The following is a 20,779-nucleotide window of genomic DNA, read 5'->3' on the forward strand; positions in this document are numbered from 1 at the left end:
TTTTGCGTTATTACAAGTAGCATAACAGTTATTGTTAATCCTTTAACAATCTCGGCACTATAATCTCAAATGTCATTAACTAGATTATAAATCAAAAGATCCCTTATTGCTAAGACCAACAGTTTGATTTGTACAACGGGAGACATAGTATTACATTGTTCCTTTTTGTTAATTATGTTTCACACAATCAGAAGAACAATGCTGTATGCCAGTTGAGAGGAATTTCTGGTTGAAATAAGCTTCAATTGCTGCAAATGCCAGCTGTTTAGGAGCGAACAAAAGAAGTGAAAAATAGTACTGGGCAACACTTTACTACATAAGTTATACCTTCTTAATACCTACCACCCTGCTAGCAACAGGCATGGACATAGACAGAGACATCTATAGAATAGGTTTAGACATGACAAAAATAAGCAAATAAAAGAAAGGCCTTTGAACAACCAAACAAACAACTTGAGGATGGAGTAACAAAATGAAGCTGATTGAGGTCTAAGATTCAATCTTCAACAGAAACCTCAAAAATAAGATCTCTTTAAGTTTACACTGTCATTCTTGCTGAAAATGCTGATTGCCTGTACATCACACAATATGCATCTCTAGGTTTTCTTTTCTACTTCCCACCCAGGTATATACTCATAATATCATCCTCTGCTTTAGCCCTCTGATTTCATATTTTGCGAGTCAAGTTCAGGCTTGACCATAAAGCTTCTAGCCTCGTGTTCTGGAATTTCACTGATAAATACAAAGTTACCAAATAAAGAAATCAGCATCAAGGAAGAAGCAAGGACAGAGCAATATAAGCAGTTCAATGTATTAAGGAAATTAGAAATATGACCAGACCTGTCTGGAGCTTCTGCCTTGGTTATCAAAGTGAATTCATGAGATGTGAGATATAGACAGAAACTTCTCAGGTCTTTTTCTTGGCAAAATTTAGACAGGTGGCACAGGAAATCATTGAACTGCTTTGGTTCCTATGCAGGTAAAATTGATGTTGCTATGTTAGTTTGTTTGGGCGCGTGCCACAGACATTTGATATTTAACTATAGCACAAAGAGAGAAAACCAGATAACATACCTGCTCAAGGATGCAACCTTTGCGTAGAGCCACTAAACATTGCAATGCTTTATGAAATGTATCTCCTTCACAAGAATTCTCCACAAGATCAAAGATCTTATTTTTCATACCCTGAATGGCCTTACTAATCCATTTTGGATTATCTCTTCGAGACATCATCTCCTCAAAGTCTTTGACAGGATTAACGTCTCCAACTTTCTCAACTTCTGTTTTGGCTGAGTATTCCATTGAGTCTATAGCTTTGACATCAGCATCTTTGTTGAACTCTTCTCTTTCCTCATCTGATCCTGAAGGTCTCTCTTTTATTCTTCTTGCTGATTTTTTCAGCTGCGCATTAATTATATAATAATTGGTAAGGCAGAAGCCACCATAGTCGGACTATTCTAGAAAAGTCCAATTTGAATAAAGGGATGAATATTGAAAGTTACCTTTGGATTATCTTTTAGTTCAAAAGACCCACAGAGTTCCTCTATGATGGACTTGTTTCGAGAAAGAAGCTCAACATCAGGTTCTGTTATCTTTCTGAGGGTTTCATCAAGTGGAGGAACAGCAGCATCTGGATGCTTTGACTTCAGGTTAAGATAGCGGTAGTAACGCTGGATATTTGTACAATACTAATTGATTAGAAACTGATAGTGCAAAAGGCAATTATGGAGCAAAATTAGGATTCTTAAGTTATGATTTTTTTTATTTCATATTATTACTCAGAGAGTTCATCGATAAGCAGCACTGTTTATAATCTTAAAACCCAAATCTCCAAAGGTTTCTATCACCAGCATCCTGTTACGCACATTATTAAGCTGAAGTACCACCTAGGTCCCATTATCAACATATATTTAATATGAAATGATTAATCAAATCAAGTTATCCACCTAAGCGGTGAAAAGGCTGTCAATACCAACTTAACGACAATTACAACTCAGCAACAATGTCAACAAGCATCATAACAACTTACTTTTAACCAAATTCAGCGACAGAAAGAAAGTTTGAAATGTTAATGCATCACTTTGCGACGATTACCATGACCAACTGGCAAGAAAATATCCTAAATTCAGGCAGCTCTTTACAAAATTAGTTTAATTATGTTCCCAATGAGTGATCTAAGTGCAAAGGTAAATGTAGTTTCACACTTAATATTTCAACAATATTCTGCATGACGCCATACCTCTAGAACAGGATTAGGTGTAAAGTCAGGTGGTAACACTTCCTGTTTTCCAGGTGGTGCAAGATCCAACATCTGAACCAATTTATCTGCTGCGTCTTGTTGCTTTTCATTTGGCTGCATTGATGAAGGCAGATTGCTGAAAGAAGGAAACTGAAACTCCCGAACATCCTCAGCAAAGGGAAGAATATTGAAGTAAAATGAATCAGGCTGCAAGCAGTGGTCAATGAGAATGTCAACAATCTAAGAGTGGAATATACACTAAAAAGAGAAAACAGAATAATCAAGAGGTGAAAATTTAAACCATACTTACAGTATTATCCTTGTCAGAGACATTTGGTGTAAGGACCCCAACAACAACATTACCCTGTCCTTGCCTCCATACACATCGGACAATTGCTACTTTGTTCATTTCCTTCATTGCCCTTGCCAAAGCAGAAAGTGCAAGGATGGCTTTTTTGTTGCCAGGTTCGGCTATGAAGATATTTACATCTTTCAGGTAGTAATGCCTGAGTAAGTAGAATATGACTATGAAGATTGGAAAGATAAACAGCACAAGACATTCCCACCTATCCAAATATTAACCTGAAAAAACTGTGTAGTATTCAAGAAACTAAAATTATACCGCATTACGTTTGAAGCATCTGTGAATCCTAGTAGCTTCACACTTTTCTCTGGTTTGAACTTTACAGCCTCCAACTCAGCAGAGGATATAGGAACTACTTGAGGTCCATACTGAAAACCTTTAATCCTCTGTTCTGGTGGCACAACTTTATTAGGGTCTTCTATGCTTTTATATTCGTAATCAACCTTGATTTCATGAGTAGCAAATTTATCAGTGGAAGGAGCCTTATCGGAGTACTTTTTCAGGGTAGGAAACTTCTCTTCAGATGTTTTCTTGTAAACCCATACCTAATAAAAAGCAATTATTAGTTCCTTTTTTCTTCTGAGAAAGATAAGGTTAAAAGAATTTTTATTAGTAACTAAACATCCACATCAAACTGTCTCCAAAATAGAATAGGAAGGGAAAGAAAAGGGAAAAGAAACGTGCACATATGATTAGCAAATTAGGGACCAAAAAGGATATACATCAGGTGTATACTTTTAGTTACCCCAGCTTGTTTGGGATTGAAGCATAGTTGTCGTCATTGCATACTTCTAAAGTTACCATCTTACTCGTTTTCTAGACTACTGTAAAATCCCTACAATCCCCATAGATTGAAATCAGATACAACAGTTTCTAGATGAGAGTAAACTATCCAATCTGATTATCACAATATCTGCTGATTGTGTAAATATGAAATTCCGGGAGGATAGTTTTATTGACCCTAGTATTGATGGTACTGGATATTTCCCTCTTATATAAATCTGTCTCCAAATCAGCCAAGCTAGTAGCTGCCTGACACCATGATAAAATACTACCCTCATGATTAGACCATGTCCCTGAGATTTGATAAAAAAAATATGATAGACTCCTGAAAAAAGTCACAAAGAGGTAATGCAAAAACATAAATCAGTCAAGATTCTTTAGGAAGGAATGAATATGTTATCACTAAATGCTCACTTCACTTGGACATAATTCAATATATAGGGCAAAACCAAAGAAGAAGAAAAGAAAAAGGCTAAGAAAAGCTATTTCATTAACAGAAGAAAAAGGTAAAGAATCAAAATTGAAAAGAATTGAGTAAATCAGCATAAATTTCTTAATTCTCACCTTGATCTTCAATTGGGCACTAATTTCAAAATCACCTCTGTATATCGTGACTGGCGATATATTACGAGTTCTAAGTGCACCTAATAAAGAAGTTGGACTTTCCACATATACTACTTTTGAGGAAGATTTATTCGAGAATACTGACATTAGAAAATCATTTTCTTCCATAATTCTCCTATTTGTTTCCCAATCTTGTTTCATTCTGACAATTACACAGTCCATCTTCATGCCTTGTGCTGTCATCTGTGTAGCAATGGTGTTTACTTGATCTTCCTTTGTTCCTTCAAATGGATCTTTGATGAGAGAAACAGCATTTGTAATAAGGCAAAGACGTTTCTTTGCCTTGTTGGTTTGTCCAAACTTCTTAATGAGCATGTCCATACCAACAACAATCGCATCAAGAACTAATACAGATAGTTAAAGAATCAAGAACTCAAGATCATCATGAGCACATAAGAATAGCATTGAGATTAGAAGTCAACAAAATCACATGCCACAACTACTGTTAAAAAGAGCCAGTGCACAGGCTACAAGTCTACAATAGAACTAAATCAGTGCAGAAACATATTCCACAGCCAAAAACACATCCTATGGAATGAGAAAAGCTATTATACCTCATACAGCCTACTCTATTCATGGAAATCCTCATTTGTAGCTCTAATAGATATTAACTTATAATGTTTTCTTTTGAAGCCTGATTTTGGTTACCACCAACACTTAAAAGTTGTTGCACGAGCATGCATTTTAAGTGAATCATAATAGAGTGAGGCAGATGAATTAATATAGAGGAATAAGTATATTGAGGGAAGACAGAAAGTGACTCGAACAAGGATTGCATGCTTAACAACTGTACTAGTCTGAACTATCACAACCCAGTAATCATAGAGGATACAATCTCCAGGAACACTTCCTCGTGGAAGTTTTTGCAGAGCATCAACAAGATCTTCATCTACGACTTTGATATTTCGCAGAACTGTCACGTGTTCATATCCTCCTATTTCCTCTTTCAATTCATTCTTGGTATCTGGGAAAAAATACATATACAGGTCATCTGATAAAATTCCAACCCCAATGCTAAGAAACAGAATTTTTTACCGCAACAAATTCCAGAAAGAGTCGGGTAATCATATGAAAATGATATGGACAGGCCAGTCCAATAAGAAAGGGGAACAAAGGACACACAGTGTGTCTGGTATGACAAAAAAGGCTTTCATTGTCGAAATAGGTTGATTAACTTGAACTTTGAAAAGTATTTTCTACCAAAAGTGCAAAAATGATTTCATTTGCTTGTGGATGAAAGTCATTTTCCTTTACTATTATCCAACTCTTAGTTTATGTCATTTCTTTCAACTAATACTTAGACATTGTTGTCAACTTTTAATACACAAAAGTATCACCAAAACATTATTCTCATACTCTATTCAGTTAGGTTTGAAATAATTAGGTATCAGGTAGAAGTTAAAAAACAACCCTTCAATGAAGATAAATGTATTACAAAGGAGAAATATACCGAAAGAGACACATAAATTTAGCATTATTAGGTCAGTTAACCAACATCAAGCTGAAGATATGAGCAATTTTGTTATATAAAAGAGAGTACAAAAATGTCAAGGGAATAACCTCATAAGATTCACTCTTAAAGAGGTAAACACAAAAGATGGCTAAACTTGTGTCACACAAATTCTCTTCCCCAATATATATATGAAAAATCAGGGTAAACCACTAACGAGCTCCCCCTTCGCCCGAATTTTATGAACTAGCTCCACCACAAAATTTTCAACAAGTTGAATCTCAACCACCTCCATAAAACCCCCAATCAGTTGAATCCTTCGTCTTATACAGTGAAGATTTGTTCCCAATTATATCCAACCAAACACCAGAAAATAAATTCTTTTTTAAAAAGTGACTTGCGGATAGAAAAACATTTTCCACTAATGTAGGAAAAATTTACTCCATATCAAATACATCAGCAGCCATTATGCAAAATACTTACCTGCAGTTCCAAACAAGATAAACCCCACTTCATCATATCTGCTGAAAACCAGCTACATACACCAAAAATAGGACAAATGTGACATTTTTCTTAACGAGTATGTCGGCAATTTAAAATTCCAAACAAAAATTGAAACCAGAAGAAACCCAAAGTGGCAACATGGTACCTTCTTCTGTATCAACAATGAGCAAACTTTTTCAATCTCAGGTAAAACTGAGTGCATGGAAGGACCCACATCAATTACCAACACTACCGCTTCCTGTTCACCAAAAAAAAAAAAACTCTCAGTTGCAAACCCCAGAACTAATTTTAGTATCTAGTACCAAAAAATCTAATCTTTTTTCAAGAATCAAAAGGAAGTGATTCAGTGAAGCACAAATTGAGGAAATAAATAGTGGGTACGGAAAAAAAACTGAAATTTACTACCTTATTACGGGCCATTAGAAGGGAAATGAACGTTCAGGGCTGTTTGGTTCTTCTTCTTCCCGCGCCCTTAGTTGAATACTTCGCAGTTTCTCAAAACTTGCACTGGAATTTTCACACAGTGCTTCTCCAATTAAGTATTTGAAAATTCAAGAAAGGGGGAATTCACACGTTGGCTCCCCTTTTTCTTGTTAAGTCTCTACTTTCCACATAAGTTATAAACTTATCATTTTGTATCCTTTTGATTACCCACTCGACTAAAATGTGAGACATCTAATTAAGGATAGAGCGATCCTAACATAAACTATGTTAGTTTACTAATCCCTTTATTTTACATAGTACTCTTTGTCTGGATTCGCTAGCATTTGGATATAAAATATTTTTTAAAGGATTTTTGTTAAGTTTGATTTGAAGTTGAAAATGTATTTGAACATAATTTTTTTAAAATATAGTTTACTTTCTTAAAAATAATAACTTGAAACATGATTTATATCATAAGTTTTTCTAAACTATTAAAAATATTCAATCATACCAAATGTACATACTTATTGATCTTAAATTCTTATGTATGCATAAACTTCATTTATATGTTTATTATTAGTCAATTCAAGACCTGACTCTCAATTAAACATAAGTAAAAAGAAAGATGTGGAGGGGGGGGGGGGGGGGTGGTTATGGATTAGTAATAGGTCGTAAACAAATGAGTTTTTTTCTTATATATAAAATGCGAAAATTTGGAGTAAGTTTTGAAATGTTAAAATAATTTTAACGGTCATATTTTGAGTAAAAAGAAAAAGTCGGGAGATTTTAGGATTTGAATATTTAAAAGTAAAATAAAAAGATTAAATTAAATTATTTTTCAAAGTATTTTCTAAAATGGGATTTTCTAAAAAGTATTTTCATTCAAGGTCATAACTAGAGACAATAAAAATTGTGATATTTTTCTTTTTCCTAGGAAATCTGCCACCTTTTATTTAAGTTTCAGTCACTTGGGTCTACCTTTGCCCCCAAAAAAAAACATGTCTTAATAAAAAGAAAAAAGAGTTATTTCATACTCCTTCCATCCACGTTTAATTATTATGTTGTATTTTTTAAAAGTCAATTTGATTAATTTTCAAAGTTAAATTAAATTACATTAATTTAATATTTTAAATAAAAAAATTAAATATTTAAAAATTATACAAAAAGTATTATAAATTGCAATTTTTTGAATATTAATATGATAAAAAAAATACATCATAAAATATTAATTAAAATTCTGATAGTTTGACTCTAAAAAAGAAATCATGACAATTAAAAAGTGAGTGAAAGTAGTACAATGAAATTTTAAGAAAACGAGGTGTCCATGTGATAATTAAAAAAAAACAAGATGCTTACTTGTCATTATGGGAAACTAAAGGAATATCCACAAACTTTTCTTCTATTAAAACATTTGCAAATGCTCTAAAAAAAGGCACCATTTTTCATTTTATCTAAGGATTCAAGAAAAGGGAAAAAGCAAAAACCAAGAAGAAATAAAGCAGCTCTAATTCTTCCTTTCTCAGTAATGGCATCATTAAATAGCCACCATTTTTACCCTAACAAGTTCTCAAGTAGAGTATATACTACTAGTAAATCTTCTTTCTCCCATTTCATTGTTTCTTGTAAGGAGCAGCAGCAGGATGAAAACACCAAACAAGTGGGTCGCAGGTATTCCCTTCCAACCCCTCTCATCAAAATGTTTCCTTTTGATGTGCAACATACTAAATCTACCTCATTGGTATATATGTAGGGAAATAATACTAAGAAGCAGTGAAATTGCACTTCTTGGAGCCCTCTTCAACTTCAGGCATGTATTCATTCTCCTTCCAGCATTTTTTCACATTCAAATATCTATGTTTGGTTTTGATTACGTAATCTTTTAGCAACAAATCTAGTAACCCCTTTTCCAAGATTTAACAATTGTTGCTATAGTCAAGCTACTGATTAAAATTTTAGGAATTTCTTTTGTTGATTTGAGTAATTTGTATAGAGATGGATTTCTGATCTGTGTGGCATTAGTTTCATGTTTGCTCATAGATTTTGAAGTTAAAACTTGAAAATTTGAGTTCTTGCAATTGTGTTTTACTCGAAATTTTTTTGAAGTTCTATGATGGGAACTGGGAAGTAACAAAACCCCCAAAATTGGCTCTTTGAATATTAGATTTTGTCAAATTTCATGGTGAAAAAAATATTTGAGGATAACTTTTCAAAATCTATGGCCGAACGCTAGCTTAGAAAAAGGTGATTTGAGTAGAAAAGATTGAATCTTGTTTTTGTGATGCAGTGGTAAAAAGCCAAATTACTTGGGAGTTCAAAAGAATCCACTTGGTTTAGCTCTTTGTCCAGCCACTAACAATTGTGTTTCTACTTCTGAGAACATCAGTGATGCTACTCACTATGCACCTCCTTGGTAACTTTTCTTTTTCTTTTCCTTTTACCTCTGTAATCTGTATGTTTTATGTTTGGTCTGTATCTCTATCTTTGATAAAAAGTGCAGATACAAAGAAAAGTCGTCCACTTTCAATGTGGTGATGAGATGATGCTTCACGTTTAGTCTAGAACAGCAGTATTTATGTGCACATGGAAATTGTGCACAATAATATGATAGCTACTAGTTGACATATGAATCACAAAAGCCTCCTTTTTTTGACCATTTCTCTTTGACTAGAATCACTACGGGCGATCTTGTGTGTAAATTAATATGTGGGCGTGGCATGGCATGGTCCTAGGTAAGATGCACTCCATCTAGACTATCAAAAACTTACATGATGTTACAGATAATTTTCAAGATGAAATGGATGTGTTAGATTCTTTCTATCCAAGAATCAGTATGCTCTTGAATATAAGCATCTTTTTTTTAATAACCGTGGTGTGAACTTCATTATAAGCATCTTGGTGGACTGTGCTTTTAGAATAGATCAATATGCTACCCCGACAAGGTCTTACTATTTTCGTCAATGACAGTAAGGAAAGGAATATGATAAAATTGAAGGTTAAAAGATTAGCCTTTATCAATGGGGATACTGTACAGAGATGGTAAAATTTTGGTGCTTTGATTCTCAGGAACTATAACCCTGAAGGGAAACGTGGTAACGTCAGCAGAGAAAAGGCAATGGAGGAGTTACTTCAAGTGGTAAATAGTCTTAAAACCTGTTTCTCATCATAACAAATAGTTGAACATTATATTTCACATACCAACCTATTGATCTGCATCATTTTGAAGCTAAAATCAACAAAACCAGACAAGTCCTCTCCAAGAATAATGGAGAAGAAAGACGATTATGTGCGTGTGGAATATGAAAGTCCTATCTTGGGGGTAAGTCCTCAAAGTTCTAATTGTTCAGTTACTCACACACATCATTTTCCTCAGCCACTAATGAATAAGTACATGGTACTACAGTTGGTAGATGATGTCGAGTTCTGGTTCCCTCCAGGCAAGAAATCAATTGTACAGTATAGAGCAGCATCTCGCATGGGGAATTATGACTTTGATGCTAATAGAAAGCGAATCAAGGTATGACTATACATACTATTTGCTGTTCTTGTTCTTTCCAATCTCGTTTAAGTCAATGGCTAATCCGGTCATATAAAACAGGCGCTGAGATTGCAATTAGAGAAGAAGGGATGGGCATCAGAGGACACAGTCTGAACGGCATGATCTTCACAAAGGACAACTTATTCCTTACTTAGCATGATGAATAAAATCATCTACTGAATACAGATTCTCATATATTGAGCTTCTTTAATTTGTAAAAGCTTAATAGAACAGATGAAATGACACCAATATTATTTCTGGGCAACATGTTAGCATTTGACACCAACTGGTTAATGGTGAAGCAGTCCCACCGCAACCCACATTGGTAACTTGGTGTGGGTAGTGATTTACTTGGTTGTATGTCTTACTATTTTCATTTCATCAAGAAACGATGCATCATCCCATTACTCAACTTCCCAGAACTCAAACACGAAATTAAGATTGATGGATGAGTTGAAAGTTATTAGGTTAATATTTCGCGACTATTATATTCTAACAATCATCAGTTCAATAATTATTAAAAAAATGTTATTAGAAACAAATGATAAATACTAACTGACAGTTGATTAAACATACAATTTAAATTTAAAGGGTACATATAATGCTAATAATAATACATAGATGGATTGTTTTGTACGTGTGACAATATCCACAATTAAGCCTGCAATAAAGTTAATTGATAAATTTTAACCCAAACTTATATTGGGATATTCCACCTTATCTCGGTAACTATAATGTCAGCATAATTTAGTCCGTGCATCAAACCATTCCATAATAATATTATTGTGACACAGATATTTTTCTTAGAAATCAATCAAACATTTTATACTGTAAAAAAAAGTATTGTGGAATCAAGTGAAAGCCGGGAGAGAAGAGAGCCGGGCCATCGGCGATCTACTCTCATGGCTGCTTTCCTTCTTCCTTCTCGTTGCCGTTCTCGCCATAGTTCTCTACCAGGTTTATTCAATTAGTATCTCTTTGCATTTACCCCTTCTTCTTTTTTTCTCCCTATTTTGTAAATCCCCTTTTGGCCGTTTGAAATTGGAAAATTTGAAGCTGTTAGAAAGGGAAGAGAAGTTGAACGAAATTAATTTTCACGTTACAACTTGAGGTGATGAAAGCATATCTGGAAACATGAAATTCCAAATTTAATTAAATCTAATCCCAGAATTCAATGACAGTTACAGAGCACTAACACAATTGCCATAAGTGACTTCACCATGAAAAGAATTCTCAGTTTCCTATGAACAACCAGTCATTTCTGCTACAAGTGTCAATGGTACCTGGACTGGAAACATATATATCATACTGAATTTGCCTAATTTCACATAGAGCCCCTTAATGTAATTCACATTAAGACTTAATCAAACAATCCTCAGACTCTAATTTGTTGAAGAGAAATTAACATGAGAAGCTAAACAAACCCTGTCAATCAAGAAACAGTTTAACTTACTTGTTTGTTATCCCAATTTTTTTTCTTTCTTTTCAGGGATGATGATCCTGTAAGTTAGTATTGTTAGCTCTTCTGGTCTTATTGTCTTTGTAATAATTTAACTGGAAATCCATATGTGACAAATGTCTAGTGTTGAGTCTACGGATCAAAGTTCCTAGGCACAATGTTGTTAACCTTGAATCATTAGCTGCTCACATTTTTCTACTCAATGTTCTCCTTTCTATTTATATTTTTAGGGTCAGTAAATATTGCATTTGGACTTATTTAACTGCAGGTCATGTGCTTGGCGGACCTTGAAAATGATTATGTCAACTCTTATGATTCTGCATCCGAGATTAACATACTCGTGGTTCCGGAATTTGTTCTTCAAGGAGCACTATGCTTCCTACATCTTGTGATGGGACATTGGTTAATGTGTCTGGTCTGTCTCCCGTACTTATATTATGATGTCAAAGTGTAAGTCTTCTAATGAAGTATGTAGAACTGCTAAGTCTTTCCTGCTGTTTATTGTCATTGGCATCGCAAAAAGGTCTGACAATGGATGTTAACCTTTTGATTAGCTATACTGATCGTCGCCACTTGCTAGATGTAACTGAGATTTTCAGCCAGCTACCACGGGAAAAGAAGATTCGGTTGTTTAAGCTTGGATACCTTGGGATACATCTTGCCATTTCTATAATCTGGTAAGGTGTCAATGATGAGTTGTTCCTGTTTTTTTTTTCTTCACTTTCGTACAAACTGTTCTACTTTTTTAGGTACTTGTTCTCCTAATTTTCCTTATCTGTTTGTCTAATGTTGTATGTGATTATAGTATGATCTGGAGCATTGTGGCGGAATGAAGAATGAGGAATTTGCTGATCTCACCAAAGTTCCCTAGTTCCTCTGTCTGCTGCATAGCATTTGCATAAGTAAAAAGATGGAGGGCATTAACTTGGTGTGTTTCCTTCAACCTGTACAACATGTTATCTTTCTCTTCGTATAACCAATATTGGCTCTCACAAGAGCTATTGCTCATCAAGTTTTCTTACTTTCTTTTAAATTTTATATCCTCGTTACTTCAACAAGTAGTATTTTGTTACTGTGAAAAAGATGGAGTATAGTTACCTCTTCAAACCAGATACACTTTCACTTTTTCACTCTCATTTACTCCTTATATCAGAATGTAATGGTGGCTCCACTTGTCCCTTCAACTACCTTTTTTTTTTTCCTTTTTCGTGGTCTAAAGTTTCCAACTTTTGTTAACCATACTATATCCACATGAGAGTTGTTGTTTAAATCATATAATGATGTTTTTTTGTGAAATATAGGTACTACTACAGATGTTTTTTTTTTTTTTTGAACTAATGATGGATGAGCCTTAAATTATGGTCTCAATCTTTGTACTTGTATTCTGCAAGTTTCAAGCTTTCATGTGTATCATTATGCAACAAGTGGTGGTCCTGGTGAGACACTTTAAATCTGTCTAAATCAAATGATTGATTATAATAAGTAATGTTTACTTGATCCCTTGAGCTACCTTTTCAATTGTGCATAGTTTCTGTGAGAATATATATTTGGAGTTAAATTCCTGGACAGTTTGTTTTTTTGACCATATATTTGCTCTAAATATACTATCTAAACGCGATCTGGTTTATAATTTTGTTCAAAATTGCACTTTGTCTCAGGCTCATTGATGAAAGGAATCTTGCTGATTGGATGGCCTAGAGAATTTAATCCAATTTAAGGAAAGGATTGGTTGTCCTCAACTAGGGAAAACATATTGACAGTAGACTATTAAGATACTACTGATGCTATTTATCTTTTTACCTTGTGATACTCTTTTCTTTTTTCTCACAAGACTTCGACAAATAGAAAGAAATTACCAACTGACATTGTCCTTGAATCTTAAACAAGTTCAACATCAAGTCATATGAGTTTGATAAAACTTTGATGTAATATCAATTTGGCTTGATAATGTAAATCAGCTTAACCTTGAACTCGAGCTTTATGTTATATACTTGTTATACATATTTAGTAGCTCATACACATTTCCATTTTAGCATAATATTATTAGAACAATAATAGCTACAGAATTTGAGATACAAGGTTTTTCTGAAACTACCCAAAAGAGAGCAACAATTTGAGTGTAACTACAAACCTTCCAACTTTTTGACCAATCGAGTTAAATGTTACAGCACTCAAAAAGTTCCCTACAACAAAGATTCTGCAACTGAACCATAATCATAGATGCTCTTCAGATGAAACAACAGATTCTATCCTAACAAAAGTTATTGCCGATCAGACAAGTTATACTATTCAGGTACTGCGTATGAAGTGCTTCAGAATCTGGGAATGAATTCACGTAGAGGGATCAGATTACTCTCCTTGCAATGATATGTTAATATCTGTAGTAGACTTTCTTGAATCTTGAACAGATGGCATGGTGGCCCAGTGATTTGGTTGAATGGAAGAAGAAATAACATTTTGAGTTCCAGCTCCGGGAACATTTACAGTGTGTGCATTGGAACTTCTAGGCTCCATATTAGAGCTATGGGGCGCAGCAGGAGAGAGCGTTCCATAAGCTATTGCTTTGGGTTCTGCTTTCTGTTTCTTTGGCTTGGCCTCTTGGTAATTGCTTGGTAGAAAACTTCCCACTACAACCTAGTATATATTGAAAGAGCAAAGAACTTAAAAAACAAAATTGAGCACTCTCACTCTCTATACTCCTGACTAACAGTAGAACATAAATAGGAAATTTTATTGTGCGAAAATGTCATGCCAAATATTAGAATTCATGCAATAGAAAATAGTTTTACCTGGACGGGACTAGCAGCAATTAGCAGTCCTGCAAGTGTACCTCCGACAACACGACCATCAGGACTTGCCAAAGAAATGCTCATTCCTCCGGTTCTGCTAGTAGTACGAGAACCCCCAAACTCTGTTGGAGTAAAGGATCCAGACAAAGAAAGGATTTCAAATCGACCCTACACGACAATATTGCACAAGGAATTTTGATCATTCATCAAATGTAATGGAGGAATCCAAAGCAGGAATGAGGCTTATCCTTTTTTCCCTAATGTAATGGACAGCTGCACCTCAATCCCCAACTAGTTGGAGTTGGATATATGAATTCGTTCAGCTCCATTTATGTACATTTTATTCAGCTACTCATTAATTTGTGTTACAAAAATTTGGAGACGATGAGATATTCTTGCAAAATTTTAATTTCTGTTTTGTTATCATTTCTTCGCCTATCTATTATGGACATTTCTCACAAAGGACATTTGTTGGAAAATAAAAGAAAAATATGGACCCTGCCTTGTGAAATGCGCATCCTTCTCTAGTATGACAAGTTCTACTGAAATTGCTATACATCTCAGTTCATATCTTTAAGTTCGATCATTGACAAGGTTTGAAGAAAGGGTGGGCCATTAATAAGAAAGCTAATAACCACAATGATTTGATGCAAATCAGAGTCATTGAATGTTGAACAAACAAATGACCAACCTCATAAGTTAAAGTTCCCCCTGATGAATTTGGCTGGCGTAGAGTGACATTTGATATCAAACCAACAGCAGAAATAATGCAAATAGCTCGAGGTCCTTGCTGAGAAAATGAGATAATCTTCATGGTAACATCCTAAACAACCATCAAAAGAGTAAATACGTTTCTGATCTGAAGAAGTAACACAGAGTAATAAACCATAAAGAAGAAGTTGGGGTGGCGTTAATAATTCCCAGTTAGAAATTCACTAACTGGGAAATGAAAAGGATCACTCCTTTAAATAGAATTCCCAAAAAAGTATGAATTTAAGTAACTATATTTGTAATTTGAAAGGATATAAATTTTTTAAAAATTGTGGAGTTATTCAGTGCATATGGAAATTTGCAATTTATATACAGCTAATTTTCCCCTCACACCAACAAAAACAACCCTATGTGCATATGACCTTATTTTTTTTTCATCACAAGGGAAGCCCGCAGCCGCTACCCTTTGGGTGCGCACCTTATTCTTACATTTCATTTCTTTTATCAAGCTATTCTCAAATCGTATTTGCAACAACGTTATCATTTGAGATCTAATCCTACACATATACATCTCACAGACTCGGGGAAAGAGCTTTGAGAACCTTTTTCGAACATGGTTGACTACATAGAATAATTGCATGAACAACCATATCCAGTTTGAAAATTTACATCATCTGCAAGCACTTAAATTATGCTAGTCATATGTATGCAAATCACCGATCACACAGCTGAATACAAATGATAGTTACAGAAGCAGAACTGGTAAAGCCACTGTGCTGCTGGGACAATCAGTACAATACTCACTAATACAGTGACATCTCTTAGATTAGAATACAAACACTAGTACCGTTTGCTGCTCAATTTAAAGTTCTAAATTCTTTTTATGAGTAAATAGTTAAGTTTTAAGAGTAAACTATTGCCTTGTGCCCCCAGCTGTGATTTGTGAAAACACTGGAATTGTTGGTTGCTCAATTTAAACTGAGGCTAGAGGGTCAGGCAATTCTTGAATCATTACTACATGCAAGTATCCTGGATCACTCTTTACTTTTGTCTAAGCAAATTTACTTGATCCCTTTTTCCTTGAGCAGTTAAACTCTAACCCTTTGATAACCAAAAACTGACAAGACTTGTTCACATCATTTTAACCTTTGCAAATAGTTTTATTAACAATCAACCAGTATCCTTTGTACAACCAAACATACCTCACCAGCTTCAACTGTGATCATGTGAGGCAAAAAGTTGCCACCTGTGGAACATGAAATCCATTCACCTACAAGATGAGATCCAGGGGATTAGTTCCTAAACTTGCATTGCTAACTGGAAGCATATCACTAAAGGGAACCTAACCAATGAGGAAAAAAGACAATTATCGTCTCGACAAGGCTAATTAAGTTCTCCTGCCAAAATTCACACTTACTTACATGCAACCAAAAAAAAAATGCAGGAAAAACAACAACTTTTTTTTGATATTTTCCTTACAAACATTAGATTACCTACCTCAGAAAAGCTGGTCGAGTAAATTTAAAAACAAGAATTATATTCTCTTTTTCCTTTGCACCAAGAACAAGGGGAAATTTAAGAATATAGATCATGCTCCCCATTCAGAAGGGAATCCATGTACATTTCTACCATAGATTCTTTTCGTCGCAAAAGGGTCATAGTCTATGTTGTTTGAATTCTTCAAAAATGTCAATGGGTGTGTGTCGGATTCTCCAAAAGTAGTGTATTTTTGGAGAATCCGACACAGGTGCAGCATCAAAGTGAAGGATCCGCACAACTTAGGCCATAGTCCATACAAATCATGTCCTACTGATAAACTAATACTAAATCAATCACCAGTAGTTTATAAAATCAAGTCTCATTATCTTCATTTGGCAAAATGTAGAACAAACCACGGAAAGATGAAAATGAAAGAACAAAAAGAAAGAAGATATAAACTACAGTTATATCAGCTATCATCATGAAATCAAGAATATATGGTCCCCCAGAGAACTACAATAATTAGCACTAACTAGCCAAATGAACAATTAATTCAACCCCCAATTCTCCATAGGAATTTGTATTTAACTTCAATCACATTAAAAACCTCAATAGTACTCCATATCCAAGATTCCAACATTCCAGGTCCCTACTAAAAACACACTAGTTAGAGTCAAAGACACAAAACTTCTACATTACCTAAATTTTCAGCCCCAACTTTGTTTCGAGGCTTTTTCTCCGAAGCAGGACGGGCAACACTCACTTTCTCCGACAAGAAGTTGCCGGAGGTTGGTGGCGCCGATGCTGAAATAGGCATAGGTGAAATTGTCCTTGCAACTGCCCCATCAGGCCCATACTTCCTAGGACGTCCCCTTTTCTTCTTCTCTGAGCTAATTGGAAAGGCAGTAGCTACCGGAGGGGTAATCACCGCCAATGTTCCGGGTGGTAACGGAGTAGATTCTGTTCTTGATGCCATATGATAGTTTGATGGAGCTTCTGGAGCTATCACTGTAACTCCAGCATTCATAGCTTCCCTTGACTCCATTTTTTCCAGCAGATATTAATGCTTTGCAACTGTAAACAGAACAAAAAGAGTAAAAGAAGTGAGCTTTCTTACATTTACTTCAATGGAAACTCAATTTCAAATCAGAAATAACAAGTACATTGAACAATCAACACAAGATTATATTACATCTTGTAATACTCATCTATGTTGCTCGGACTCTTCAAAAATGTTGATGTGAATTGGATCCTTCAAAAATAGTGCATTTCTGAAGGATCCAACACGGGTACGGGCATCATTTTTTGAAAAGTCCGAACAACATAACTACTCAACCAACATCATTGCACATTTCAAGAAACACATCAAAAAATAACCCCTCAAAAAAAAAAGACAACTTTTTTTCCTTTCTTTGCTGAAAAACACAAGATGGCAATTCAACATTTTTAAAGAAAAATACAGAGAAAGAACAATATGAAGAGTATATTATAATAGCTTAATATGACTTCTGAAAAAAAAAAAACCAACATTTTCTAAGCCTTTAATTTTCAATTGACAAAAATTCAAGAACCAAAGTACAGACCAGAAAGAATGTTCTTGTTGTTTTAAAGATCAGACCATGGCTGGCTATGACTAAAAAAGAAGTAAAAAACTAATCTTTAAACCAAAAAAGCCAAAAAAAAAAATTTAAGCTTAAAACTTGCAAAAACAAACAAGAAAATTTTTCAAACAACAGATTTAAAAACAAACAAACAAAAAAAGAGTGAGAGTGGAGTTTGACTTACACTGTTCTATGTCACAGATCAAAATTTTACAAACTGAAAAAAGAAGAAAAAAAAAGAGAGAAAGAAATGATTATATAACCAAAAGATTAATGAAGTAAAAAAAAGAAAACCTTTTTGGTGGTTTTTAAGAAGTAAAAAATGGCTGTTTCCCGGCCAGAGAACCAGTTTTCAGGTGAGCAAAATTTCAAGAAAAAGACAACATGTAAAACAAAAAAGTGGAAAGCAAATTTCTGAATGCAATGCAAATTCACAAGAAAAAAAAAACAAGAAAAGTTATTTATTTTTTCATTTTAATACAATAAAATATTAATTGCACTAAAACCAAAAAAAATAAATGAAATATAATTAAGATGAATTTCAAATCCGAGTAAAGAAATTAAAAAAAAAAGGGGGGTCATTATGATTATTGAGGAAGGGTATTTTGGTAAAATGGTGATGAAACAATAGGTATTACGGGGAAAAAGATGAAGTTTCTTTTTAAAATTGGATTAAAGGCATATCCAATCCAAACACCAAATTTTACATTAAATTTGATGTCAGTACTATTTTTAGTGTAATCAACTCCAATTCACTGTATCAAATTTTACACCAAAAAAAAATATTTTTCTCTCTTCATTATTATATTATTATTTCTTATTTCATTTATATTTTCTTATTTCATAAAATAAATTATTTCTAAAACATTCACCATATATAATTCATGGTAACGTCAATTACTACTTTGTTGAATGTTTATTATTTTTGGTTATTTTTAAGTATATTGTATTAGTTGTTTAAAAATGTATATGTTTGCATTTTAAATTTTTGTGAAGGTTAATTGTAGTTATATTCAATTATAATTTATAGTAAAATTAACATAAATTATTAGTTTTTAAAAAGTCATATATAGAAAAATTAATTTATAAAAAAAAACTAAATTGTATATCTAAAATTAATATTATATAAAAAATAATTAAATATACAAGAAATTTAATTAAAACATATCATTTATATAATGTTTAATTAAAAATTTGTATAATAAAATAATATTAAAATATTTAAAAAGTGAATTGGTGTGATGTATTGTGTTACACCAAATTTGATGTAAAAATTAATGTGAATTAGAGCTTAAAACACCAAATTTTACATTAAATTTAAAATTTGGTGTTAGATTGGAGATGGTCTAAATATTATAGAAATAAAAGCTGAAAAAGTGAAGTAGGGGACCAAAAGTTTGTCAGAGCGGTCAACATTTTTTTTGCCGCTGACCTACTTTTTGTCCTTTTTTCAAACGAAGGGTATTTCTGAGATATTAAATTTATGCCCCTGGAGTATTGAATTAATTATTAAACAATGCCACTGATATTTGATTAGTTGAATTATGCCCAATTTGAATAAACATTAATACGTACTTGCTATTTTCTGAATTATAATACTCTTTTCGTGAAAATGGCAAACTTTTTTTCTACCGTACACAAACTTTAATGAATAAATAGACTTTTGATATAAGCAACAAAAAAGAATTATAAGCGGGATAAGATGAACTTAAATAAAATACAATAATATTAAGTCATGCTCAAAATAAAGTAAAAGAGAATCAAAAACTAAATAATATAAATAATATGATAATTGGAAAAAAAAAAGTAATAATAATAAAATAATTTAAAATAAATAAATAATTGTATTAATGAGAGAAACTAAACAATATTCTATTACTTAATAAATTTTGAATAAAATGCAAAATATGTAGAAGAGAAATGAGGGTGGGATTACCATATGGAAAATTGAATCCTCACTAATAAGGTGAGAGTTAAATAGTCAACCAACTAAGCTACTCAGATTCAACTCAAAACCTACTTATAATAATGGGTCCTAAGAAGTAGTATCATCAAAGTAAAACACATATGATAAACTATTTTTTTAATAAGAAAATGTGATATTTTCTTGAGAGTATTGAACTATCACATAAAATGAGAATGGAATACTGTAAAACATTACTAAATTAACATTCGGTAAATTAATAATTTCTCTAAAATAATATTTTCCTCCGATTTCAATTTGGGCTAATGGAAAAAGTCACATTTCGATAAGATAATAAGATAGTATATTTTCAGGAGACTCCTATATAAATATATGGTCTCTTTAATATTATAAATTAATATTTCTTTAAAAATACAAATATATCTAAGACAATTTAGTGAAATATGACCCTATCGTGTTTTTTTTTTTTGTTAAAATATAATTCTAGTTGATGTTCATTTCTAACTTTTGTTATTGTATCCAAAAGTTTCGATGTTGTCTTTTCGAACTGCACCATAAAATTGTGAAGAGTTCTAGATGTGATAAGAGTTTCCTTATGCATCAGTGGTTCCAAATGTATTGTATCATATCATCTTCAACTTCATCAATTTCTTCTAAGTTCTAGACATCTAAACATGTATCACTTTCATCCAGGTAATCAATGGGTTATTGACGTCCATTTTATTGCCGTAACTGAGATCATTGATCATGACCCCAAGTTCATGTATGACGTTTTCACAAGTGGGTTCATTCAGATTCTCTGAACTTCATTCCCACAACGAATTTTGCAGTGTTGAAAATAATTTGCTATTGTTTCTTTCTAAACATTTGTTGTCCATGTCGGGATTGCAAAAT

General features: G+C 33.3%; 5 protein-coding genes across 7 annotated transcripts in view; 2 read left to right on the plus strand and 3 right to left on the minus strand.

Annotated features, from left to right (window-relative positions):
- Positions 1-20,779, minus strand: part of LOC125815440 (glutathione S-transferase 2-like) — a 115,862-nt gene that overhangs the window by 17,083 nt on the left and 78,000 nt on the right. The gene's annotated exons all lie outside the window — the stretch shown is intronic.
- On the minus strand, positions 440-6,652 carry LOC125815424 (ATP-dependent DNA helicase 2 subunit KU80). Of its 2 annotated transcripts, XM_049494890.1 has the most exons (12): positions 6,370-6,652; positions 6,110-6,202; positions 5,944-5,995; positions 4,843-4,974; positions 3,951-4,354; positions 2,862-3,148; positions 2,550-2,745; positions 2,240-2,446; positions 1,503-1,670; positions 1,075-1,401; positions 841-971; positions 440-732 (listed from the first exon to the last, which is right to left on the minus strand). In XM_049494890.1, exons 1-12 carry the CDS (start codon positions 6,382-6,384, stop codon positions 654-656), a joined length of 2,091 nt encoding a protein of 696 aa, XP_049350847.1. In that variant the 5' UTR covers positions 6,385-6,652; the 3' UTR covers positions 440-653. The 2 variants fall into 2 exon arrangements, with proteins under 2 accessions (XP_049350847.1, XP_049350848.1); XM_049494891.1 differs by lacking the exon at positions 841-971 and having other exon boundaries at positions 625-732; positions 6,370-6,546.
- On the plus strand, positions 7,898-10,218 carry LOC125815444 (uncharacterized). Of its 2 annotated transcripts, XM_049494914.1 has the most exons (8): positions 7,898-8,055; positions 8,138-8,194; positions 8,672-8,797; positions 9,451-9,520; positions 9,611-9,703; positions 9,788-9,901; positions 9,983-10,044; positions 10,091-10,218. In XM_049494914.1, exons 1-7 carry the CDS (start codon positions 7,913-7,915, stop codon positions 10,034-10,036), a joined length of 657 nt encoding a protein of 218 aa, XP_049350871.1. In that variant the 5' UTR covers positions 7,898-7,912; the 3' UTR covers positions 10,037-10,044; positions 10,091-10,218. The 2 variants fall into 2 exon arrangements, with proteins under 2 accessions (XP_049350871.1, XP_049350870.1); XM_049494913.1 differs by having other exon boundaries at positions 9,983-10,218.
- LOC125816203 (protein cornichon homolog 4-like) lies at positions 10,544-12,568 on the plus strand. The gene is made up of 5 exons (XM_049495788.1): positions 10,544-10,550; positions 10,764-10,879; positions 11,650-11,831; positions 11,936-12,058; positions 12,187-12,568. Exons 1-5 carry the CDS (start codon positions 10,544-10,546, stop codon positions 12,212-12,214), a joined length of 456 nt encoding a protein of 151 aa, XP_049351745.1. The 3' UTR covers positions 12,215-12,568.
- Positions 13,526-18,031, minus strand: LOC125815435 (AT-hook motif nuclear-localized protein 1-like). The gene is made up of 6 exons (XM_049494904.1): positions 17,944-18,031; positions 17,060-17,434; positions 16,084-16,151; positions 14,862-14,993; positions 14,171-14,338; positions 13,526-14,015 (listed from the first exon to the last, which is right to left on the minus strand). The coding sequence occupies exons 2-6, from the start codon at positions 17,403-17,405 to the stop codon at positions 13,731-13,733; spliced, it is 999 nt and encodes a 332-aa protein (XP_049350861.1). The 5' UTR covers positions 17,406-17,434; positions 17,944-18,031; the 3' UTR covers positions 13,526-13,730.

This window comes from Solanum verrucosum, unplaced genomic scaffold, assembly GCF_900185275.1.
Source record: "Solanum verrucosum unplaced genomic scaffold, falcon-dt-bn FXZP01000261.1, whole genome shotgun sequence".
NCBI lineage: Eukaryota > Viridiplantae > Streptophyta > Magnoliopsida > Solanales > Solanaceae > Solanum > Solanum verrucosum.